This window comes from Rana temporaria, chromosome 8 (genome assembly GCF_905171775.1).
Source record: "Rana temporaria chromosome 8, aRanTem1.1, whole genome shotgun sequence".
In the NCBI taxonomy this organism is placed as follows: domain Eukaryota; kingdom Metazoa; phylum Chordata; class Amphibia; order Anura; family Ranidae; genus Rana; species Rana temporaria.
The window spans coordinates 185,662,560-185,672,831 of record NC_053496.1 but is presented as its reverse complement, the minus strand read 5'-3'; the positions used below and the strand labels follow the sequence as shown (position 1 = coordinate 185,672,831).

Sequence of the window (10,272 nt, the reverse complement as noted above, 5' to 3'; positions counted from 1 at the left end):
AACCCTGCCATGGCCTCTGTCCGTTCAAGGAAATTTGGACTGAAGGGAATGGTGCTCGTCGCTCATGGAGACACTCGGTCATGTAAACCAGTGGTCATCAACCCTGCCCTACAGGGCCCACTAACAGGCCAGGTTTGCAAGATAACTGAAATACATCACAGTGATTGCAGTATTCTAGACTGCATCTCCCCATGGTAATGCATAAAACCTGGCCTGTTAGTGGGCCCTGTAGGGAAGGGTTGATGACCACTGATGTAAACAATGCATGGAAGCGGAACGTTTGTGTATACAGCAAAACCAGCGTGGCAACGGCACGTACATAGGCTCCGCCAAGGCCTCTTTCCTCTTAAGTGGAAAGTTGGAGTTAAGGCTAGGTTTTCCCGAAAATGGTCCTGTACTACTTTGGTGCAAATCCAGCAGCATAGCATCCAAGTTGCACAACATAATTGCAACATAATTGCACTGAAATTCGGATCAAAATCAGATCACTGAAGTGGTAACCTAGCCCTAACCTCGATAAGTTTGACAAAGGCAATACACTTCCTATGTGGCTAAAGGCTCAGTGAACAGGACGTTTCAGGGGCACTGGATTTCTGTCAAGATCAACAGCTTCATCTCTTTTTGGGGATTTGTGACTGACTGTCTCCATGGGCAATGGCACGTACATAGGCTCCGCCCTATATGTTTAGTCAACTGACGTCGGGGGGGCATGTACGTGCTGCTGATGCCACGCTAAACCCTGCCATGGCCTCTGTCCATTCAAGTAAATTTGGACTGAAGGGAATGGTGACACTCAGTCACCAATCCCCAAAAAGAGATAAAGCTGTTGATCTTGACAGAAATCCAGTGCCCTTGTAACGTCCTGTTCACTGAGCCTTTAGCCACATAGAAAGTGTATTGCCTTTGTAATACTGCAAAGTATTAGGTTGTGTGTCACTCCTAATTACAGTAGCACAGATATGATAACACAGATTGAGCCTCTCTTAGGTTGGTCCCTCTTCTTCCAGAAGACTTCTAGATAAATGTTACCACAAAACTCTATTGGCATGAGAAGTAAAGGAGTAACATAAAGACTGATACACTTAACTTTCCTAGAGAAAGTACTGCTGGAAGCGCCCTCCAGTGCTGCATATCACCAGAAGCCTAGGCCTATGGTCTCTTGTTCTATGGTAAAGGGTCTTCAAGTCTGAACTTTGACCCTCTTGTTTATCAGAGATCACATGACCCAGTGCCTAGGCTTGTGGTTGTGTAAAGAGCACGCCCCTCCCAGTCCCCATTGGTTCCCGCTCTTCTGACAAGGCTGTGTAAATGTAGAAGTGATCTGGGCGGAGGACCAAAGGATCTTTGATGGGGGGAAGAGTGCCAGCTGGTTTGGACCTCCACAGAGAACATCTCCTCACTCATATCTACCTGATCCAGATGGAATCTTGATGGAAGTGAACTAACCCTCTCAGATATATTGATGATGTTTTTCTATTTTTCCAGGACACGCCATGGAGAAACCCTCAAAGGATCGTCTCACTTTATCTCCAGGTTGTAAAATGGAAGATGAGGACATCACAGGAGATTGTGGAGGAGAAAAGACAATGATCTCCACTGTGGATGGAGGACTTCACATTGTGGATAGACCACGGAATCCCTCCGACTCTGAGCAACCTCGTACTGTGGGGGGTGGGGCCGGGGTTCAGGGGAAGAAGAAATTTTCCTGTCCTGAGTGCGGGAAATGTTTCCCGCGTAACTCAGCTCTTGTCATACATTACAGAACTCACACGGGGGAGAAGCCGTATTCCTGTCCCGAGTGCGGGAAATGCTATTCCCAAAAGCGCAATCTATACAGACATCAGAAATGGCACATGGACAAGAAACCACATATATGTCACACGTGCGGGAAATGTTATACTAATAAATCAGAACTTGTAACACATCAGAGATCCCACATAGAAAAAAAAACATATTCCTGTCCTGAGTGTGAGAAATGTTTTCCTAAGGAATCAGAGCTTGTAATACATCAAACATCTCACACGGGGGCGAAGACCTATTCCTGCACAGAGTGCTGGAAATGTTTTCCAAGGAAATCCGACCTTGTTAAACATCAAAGAACTCACACGGGTGAGAAGCCGTATTCCTGCCCTGAGTGCGGGAAATGTTTTTCAAACAAGTCCAATCTTAACAAACATCAGAGATCGCACACGGGCGAGAAGCCGTATTCCTGTTCGGAGTGTGGGAAATGCTTCTCGCAGAACTCCAATCTTGCTAAACATCAGGCATGCCACGCGCGTGAAAAGCTGTTTTGCTGCCCTGAGTGCGGGAAATGTTTTCCACGGAAATTAGAACTTGTTAAACATCAAAGACATCACACAGGAGAAGGCCTGTATTCTTGTCTAGAGTGCGGGAAGTGTTTTTCACATAACACCAATCTTTCCAGACACAAGAGACAGCACATGTTAGAGAAGTCGTAGTCCTGCCCTGAGTGCGGGAAATGTTTTTCACAGAAGTCTCATCTTACTGAACATCAAAGAACCCACAAAACCATTGAGGTGAATTAAGGAGGAGGTGTCACTGCTGGTTGGGTCCCTCTAGGAGAGAGAAGGAGGGGGTGTCACTGCCGGTTGGGTCCATCTAGGAGAGAGAAGGAGGGGGTGTCACTGCTGGTTGGGTCCCTCTAGGAGAGAGAAGGAGGGGGTGTCACTGCCAGTTGGGTCCCTCTAGGAGAGAGAAGGAGGGGTGTCACTGCTGGTTGGGTCCCTCTAGGAGAGAGAAGGAGGGGGTGTCACTGCCGGTTGGGTCCTTCTAGGAGAGAGGAGGAGGGGGTGTCACTGCCGGTTGGGTCTCTCTAGGAGAGAGAAGGAGGGGATGTCACTGCTGGTTGGGTTCCTCTAGGAGAGAGATGGAGGGGGTGTCACTGCCGGTTGGGTTCCTCTAGGAGAGAGAAGGAGGGGGTGTCACTGCCGGTTGGGTTCCTCTAGGAGAGAGAAGAAGGGGGTGTCACTGCCGGTTGGGTCCCTCTAGGAGAGAGAAGGAGGGGGTGTCACTGCTGGTTGGGTCCCTCTAGAAGAGAGAAGGAGGGGGTGTCACTGCTGGTTGGGTCCCTCTAGGAGAGAGAAGGAGGGGGTGTCACTGCTGGTTGGGTTCCTCTAGGAGAGAGAAGGAGGGGGTGTCACTGCTGGTTGGGTCCCTCTAGGAGAGAGGAGGAGAGGGTGTCACTGCCGGTTGGGTCCCTCTAGGAGAGAGAAGGAGGGGGTGTCGCTGCCGGTTGGGTCCCTCTAGGAGAGAGAGGGGACATTCTTTGAACCATTAAAATTCGGTCTAAGTGTTTTTCGTCGGTGCACATGTCTAATGCCCCGTACACACGATCGGAATTTCAGATGTGATTTGGCCAGGCAGAAGCCCGATCGTGTGGACGCGGCATAACATGTATGACTTTACCATGCTTTGACCCGAACACTTGACTCAATTCAATATAAATACCTTTACATATTACCTGATTGTATGACCTGTACAGATAGAGATCGATAGATGTTCATCACTTTTTGTATTTTACGTGTAATGTTTGTTTTATTATTTTACAAGATTATATGCACTCCCGACTGTAACCGGATTACACAAAAGCCCGTACTTCTGTATTTTGTTTACTTTTGCAATAAAAAGTATTAAAAAAATCAATTTAAGCAATTTCTTCTCCTGGGGAAATAATGATCGGGAAAGCATTTATAAAGGCAGTGAGGTCATCTTTGCGCTGTCACGTACGCCTCTGTGTTCTCATTCTCTGACTGGTTCCTTGGATTGTCTTCCAGTGTATTGAGCCCAGATTTACACTCTTTGTTAACTTGTCTGCTGACCAGTGGCGGCCCGTCCATTAGGGGTGTCCCCCCATCCATTCGGTCCCCTAATCTACATTTGGAGCGCCAGATGCATGGATTACAATGGTTGGAGGGAGGGGTATTTTTTAGGCTTCAAAATAGGATGGGCTCGCGGCGCAGAGCACTGCGCTCCAAGCCCACCCAGTTGTGTGACAACAGCAAATTAATATTCGCTTATCTCACACTGATTATCCTCCCCGCCAATCAGGAAGCGGGTCGTGAGACCCTTAACCTCAAGGGATGTGTAGTTCCGCAACAGCTGGAGGGCCGTAGTTTGGAGATCCCTGAATTCTAGAGCAAGGTGAACCTGGGGTCAGCATGCAATGAAATCTATCTCTACCTTTGGGAGTTCTGGTGAAAACTGCCTGGACCTCATACTCTAGGACCTAAGGGATTGGTAGGCAACTTTTTTTTTTTTTTTTAAGACGTTAACTAGCAAGCCTTCATAGGTCAGTAGTGGGTAGGGCAGTAATCTGAGGTCAGTAGGATGTATTGCAGTGTACTGAGGTCAGTAGGATGTATTGCAGTGTACAGAGCTCAGTAGGATGTAGAGCAATATACAGAGGTCAGAAGGATGTAGGGCAGTGTACAGAGGTCAGTAGGATGTAGGGGCAATGTACAGGGGTCAGTAGGATGTAGGGCAGAGTACAGAGCTCAGTAGGATGTACAGCAATGTACAGAGCTCAGCAGCATGTAGAGCCGTGTGCAGAGCTCAGCAGGATGTAGAGCAGTGTACGGGGATCAGTAGGGCAGCAGGACAGGAGTTAGCAGGGAAGTGAAAGGGGCAACAACAGGGCAAAGGACAAGGGGTCAGCAAAGCAGTGTAAAGGGGGAGTCAGGAAGGCACAGTACAGAGAGGTCAGAAGAGCCTGGTACTGGTGGGTCTAAAGGGCATTATACAGGGGGTCTGGAGGGCACGACACTGGGGGTCAGGAGGGCTGGGAGATCTGGAGGGTCAGGAGGACATGATACTGGAGTGTGTAGCACCCTCTAGTGTGCCACTACTGGGAGAGCAGGTAACCCATAGTCTGACTCAGGACTAAGCCTGAGTCATTGAATCTGGGTCAGGATTTACTAAAGTTCAGGGCTGGGTGACTCATACAGGCAGCTTTCTGGTGCCTCCCTCTGATTCTGGAAAGTTGGAGAACATTCTGGAAGTTAGCGGGCGAAGGCCAGAAGGGCTGTCCTGCATACTTAGGGGAGCTTAGCCAATCCCCAGACAGTGGGCCTGGCAGGGGACTAAGCCAACCTTTAAATATGGATGTGTCATGCCAGCAGGGAGCCGGGTGGAAGATGGAGATTCAGTGCTGAGGGAGACTGTTGGTGGCCCTCAAGGGGAGGGGCTCTGCCTCGGGCCAGGGCTCAGGTGGCTGGCCTGGAAGGATCCTACCCCAGAAGAAATTGTAAGGAGGCTTTCCTGAGAGGCAGCTGGTACAAGGAAAGGACAGAGTTGGTAGATCAGCACGATGCGGGGACTGACAGTGGGAGAGACTGCCACATGTAGCAGGTCTGTCTTGAAGACAGCGGTGGGCTTAAGTCTTCATCAAACCTTGCCCTGGGGAAATCTCCAGAGAGTCAGTCGTATAGACTGGTGAAGATAGTCAGTCAGGTTTAGACTTTGGTGTTTTGGTTTGGAGGAAGAGCAAACAGGTGGGCTGGTGAAGAGGGAACTGGGTAGGCTAGCATTTCCTGCTGTGGTAGAACTGGGACCAGTATCCTCAGGGAAGCTGAAGGAACTTTAGGATGCAGTTCACAAAACATTGTGCTGCTATCCAAGGGACTGAGAGTTCCTAGCCTATACGGGACTTTTGCATCGTTTAGAGACTGTCAGTACTGAGGAGAGGAATCAATCGGCGCTGTTGTTGTACAGGATAAAGGAGTGAAAATTGGAGTTAAGCTTCGTACACACGCTCGGTTTACTCGGCAAGAACCAGCAAGAAAACTGGCAGAGCTTTCTTGCCGAGTAAACCGTGCGTGTGTACGAGGCTTTCAGGTTTCTCGACAAGAAAACTGCCCAGAATCTAGACGAGAAAAATAGAGAACGGGCCAGATTCTCAAAGAGATACGACAGTGTATCTCCTGATACACCGTCGTATCTCTGAGTTCTGCCGGTCGTATCTATGCGACTGATTCATAGAATCAGTTACGCATAGATATTCCTAAGATCCGACAGGTGTAACTGTGTTACACCGTCGGATCTTAGGCTGCAATTCCAGGCCGTCCGCACCACCCGGCGCTTTTTTTTTACGTCGTTTGCGTTCGGCTTTTTCCGGCGTATAGTTACCCCTGGGTCTATGAGGCGCAGCCAATTTTAAGTATGGCCGTCGTTACCGCGCCGAGTTTTGAAATGTTTACGTCGTTTGCATAAGTCGTTCTCGAATACGGATGGCCGTAATTTACGTACACGACGAAAGCAATGACGTCCTTGCGACGTCATTTGGAGCAATGCATGCTGGGAAAATTTGCGAACGGCGCATGCACTGTTGGATCGGCACGGGGACGCGCCTGATTTAAATAGTACACTCCCCCTAGCCGCGGAATTTGAATTCCGCCAGAGGATTTACAATACTCCGCCGCAAGTTTTGAGTTAAGTGCTTTCTGAATACAGCACTAGCCTCAAAAACTTGCGCCGGCGGATCGTAAATCAGATAGATTACGCGGATCTAAAGATCTGCTAATCTATCTGAATCTGGCCCAACATGTTCTCTATTTTTCTCGTCTTGAGATTCTCGGCAGTTTTCCTGCCGAGAAACCCGAGAGTGTGTATACTTACCTGTCGCCGTGGAAACCCGCGCATGCTCGAAATGACTTTAACGCATGCGCGGTAGCTTCCTAGGCATAGGTAGGGTGCAGCAAGAATGGCGGCGACGGCATCGAATGTGACGAGCGCATGCTCGTCGTACGCGATGAGGTCACTGCGTTCTTTCCTTTCAAGAGAACCACGGTTCTTTTGAAAGGAGAGTCTGTATACTCGGGCGGCAAGAGATTCTTGCCAAGAATCTCGTCAGGGAAAACAACGTTTTTTTTCCTGACGAGATTCTTGCCCGTGTGTACAGGGATTTAAAGTTGTAAATAGGGAGGAAGCTGTCCCTGGTTTTTCAATTATGAAATTGGGCATTCCATAATTCCCATCCCATCCAGGTTATTACCCCCCCCCCCAATAAAACATAAAGACCAAGACTGTTCCTTGTCTATAAATGACAGCTAAGGTTGTCATGTGCCTGGCTGTGCAGCAGTGGGGATCCCCATCACCTGCATCTCCTACGGGGGTAGTCCTACATGTGATGGAGGGGGGCGGGGGCAGGAGGGCACACTAATAGCAGGTCTGGAGAGCATGGTACAGGGGGGGTCTGGTGGGTATGCAATTAGGGGGCCAGGAGGGCAGGGTACTGGAGGCAAGAAAGGTACAGTCCGTGTTCACAGATCAGGCCGTGTTCACACTACGAGATGTTTCGTCAGATAAGGTGACCTGTGAAATTTTGTAACGCAAGTGACGTTCCGTTGCGGCCATCTTGGTACACCCCGCACTCGGACGCAGTGAGGAAACAGTGAGAAGGTGGCAGGCGGACATCTTTTTACACCGACCGGAGTCTTGATTTCACTAACCGGTATTTTTACCAGTAAACTGAGCTCATATCGTGTAATACAGTGTTTTCAAAGATCCGTCTGAGTGTTTTGATGCTGAATCTTAAAAGCAGCGGCAAGCCCGCTGATCTCACAGGTTTGCTAATCTGACAGAACACGGCTGCTTTTAAAATTCAACATCAAAACAGTCACACTGATTTCTAAATATGATATTTCACGATATAAGCTCAGTTTTCTGGTAAAAAAATATGTGTGAAATGCAAGACTTTGTGGGTGTAACAAGATGTCCGCTTGCCGCTGTAGTGTCACATTCCGCTCCCTTTCACAGAATGCTCCGGAAGTGACGTTATGTCGCCGCCATCTTACTACACCCCACACTCCTGCACAGTAAGGATAGAGCGAGAAGGGGCAAGCGGACATCTTGTTACACCCATCTGAGTTTTAGATTTCACAGTTATTTTCAACACAAAACGGAGCTTATATGCTTAAATACAGTATTTGGGAATCCGACCGACTGTTTAAATGTTAAATTTTAAAAGCCGCAGCAAACCTGCTGACCTCACATGGTTGCTAATGTGACAGAACACCTCTGATTTTCACATTTAACATGTAAACAGTCCATCGGATTTCAAAATACTGTATTTAAGCAAATAAGCTCCGTTTTGTGTTGAAAATAACTGTGAAATCTAAAACTCCGATGGGTGTCACAAGATGTCCACTTGCCCCCTTCTCACTCAATCAATACTGTGCAGGAGTGTGGGGTGTAGCAAGATGGCGGCAACGGAACGTCACTTCCGGAGCATTCTATCATGGGGAGCAGAATGTGACACTACACCGCCTTCTCACTGTATCCTTACTGTGGCCGAGCGTGGGGTGTACCAAGATGGCGTGACGAAAATCCCTTCCGTTACACAATTTGACTGGTCGCCTGATCTGATGAAATAGGGGCAGCAGTTCCCCTGAATTCCACAAGGTGAGGATCTCACGTCTACCCAGACAGGAAGTCTCTATGGAAGACAGGAAGTGATGTCAGGTACTAATATGAAGTTCTGGGTGAGAGGTGAGTCGGGAGGAAGTAGAGAGGAGAGATCGCTGGAAGAGGCAGTAGAGGAGGTAATAAGATCTTATTTTCTATGTACACCCAGTAACCCCGTCATGTCCGTCCTCTTCCTCCATAGTCACTGTGACGTCTTTTATCTCCAGCAGATGATGATACACACATATATAGTGTGGAAACCTAGATTAACCCCTTCAGGGTCAGAACATTTCCCCACTTATGGGGCCGGAACATTTTCTTCAATTTGAAAATGTAAAGTTTTTTCTCTGTAGCAGTATTGTATTGTAATTCTCCGCTATCCATATACAGACAAACCCACATAGATCACCTGACCACATCAATGAGGATGGAAGAGGACCGGAGTCACATGACTGAGAAGATACTAAAGTTCATCCTGGAGATCATCTACCTGCTGACCGGAGAGGTGAGGAGGATTCTGGGAAGTCACATGATATCACTCTTATCTCTATTAATAAAACACAGACCTGACCGGAAAGGTGAGGAGGATTCTGGGAAGTCACATGATATCCCTCTTATCTCTATTAATAAAACACAGACCTGACCGGAGAGGTGAGGAGGATTCTGGGAGGTCACATGACATCCCTCTTATCTCTATTAATAAAACACAGACCTGACCGGAGAGGTGAGGAGGATTCTGGGAGGTCACATGACATCACTCTTATCTTTATTAATAAAACACAGACCTGACCGGAGAGGTGAGGAGGATTCTGGGAGGTCACATGACATCACACTTATCTCTATTAATAAAACACAGACCTGACCGGAGAGGTGAGGAGGATTCTGGGATTCTAACATGATATTCCTTTTGGTTCTCCAATACAGAGATTTCCTCTTCTGAAGTCAGGTGATCATATGACCATCACAGTGCCTCCATGTGATTCCCTAAAACCTGAGAGACACAACATGGAGAAGATTCTAGAAGTCACCAAGAAGATGATGGAGCTGCTGACAGGAGAGGTGAGGAGGATTCTGGGACATTATCCAGTAACAGACAAGGGGTGTGTCTGGATGGTGACTGTATCATTGTGTGTGTCAGGTTCCTATAAGGTGTCAGGATGTCACTGTCTATTTCTCCATGGAGGAGTGGGAGTATTTAGAAGGACACAAGGATCTCTACAAGGACGTCATGATGGACAATCAGCCGCCCCTCACATCACCGGGTAAGAGGAGACTTTATTGTAAAGGAGAGAGCAGTACGGAGGCTCCACCTAGACCCCCCATCATCTGATAAACACATAGAAACAATGTATTCAGTCAGTGTGTGTGTTTCCTACAGATGGATCCAGTAATGGGAACCCACCAGAGAGATGTCCCCGTCCTCTGTATTCCCGGGATTCCACACAGGAAGGTCACACCATCCCCCACCATCATCAGGTAGATGAGGAACAATTATTGGTAGTTATGATTTATACACATGTTTGATTGTTACAATGAATGTTTTATTATATATTCAGAGTGGAAACCTCGGGGATGATAATATTGTTGTTAAAGAAGAGTATAAAGAGGATGATGATGAGTATGGAGTGGTGAAGGAGCTTTTTGAAGTACACAAGAATCTTTATAAGGACATCATGATGGAAACACCTTATACGAGGAACCCACCAGAGAGATGTCCCCGTCCTCTGTATTCCTGGGATTCCACACAAGAAGGTCACATCATCCCCCACCATCATCAGGTAGGTGGAGTTGAGGGTCGGGAACATAAAGTGATTGAACACTCTGACATGTGGAGATGATGTGTGGACTCTA

The 10,272-nt window shown here is 47.8% G+C and overlaps 1 protein-coding gene across 1 annotated transcript; it reads left to right on the top strand.

The window, feature by feature from the left end:
- The first annotated feature begins 1,379 nt into the window (after positions 1–1,379).
- Positions 1,380–2,627, top strand: LOC120909646 (oocyte zinc finger protein XlCOF6.1-like). Its single transcript, XM_040321409.1, has one exon. It carries the CDS (start codon positions 1,494–1,496, stop codon positions 2,457–2,459), a length of 966 nt encoding a protein of 321 aa, XP_040177343.1. The 5' UTR covers positions 1,380–1,493; the 3' UTR covers positions 2,460–2,627.
- Positions 2,628–10,272: the final 7,645 nt, after the last annotated feature.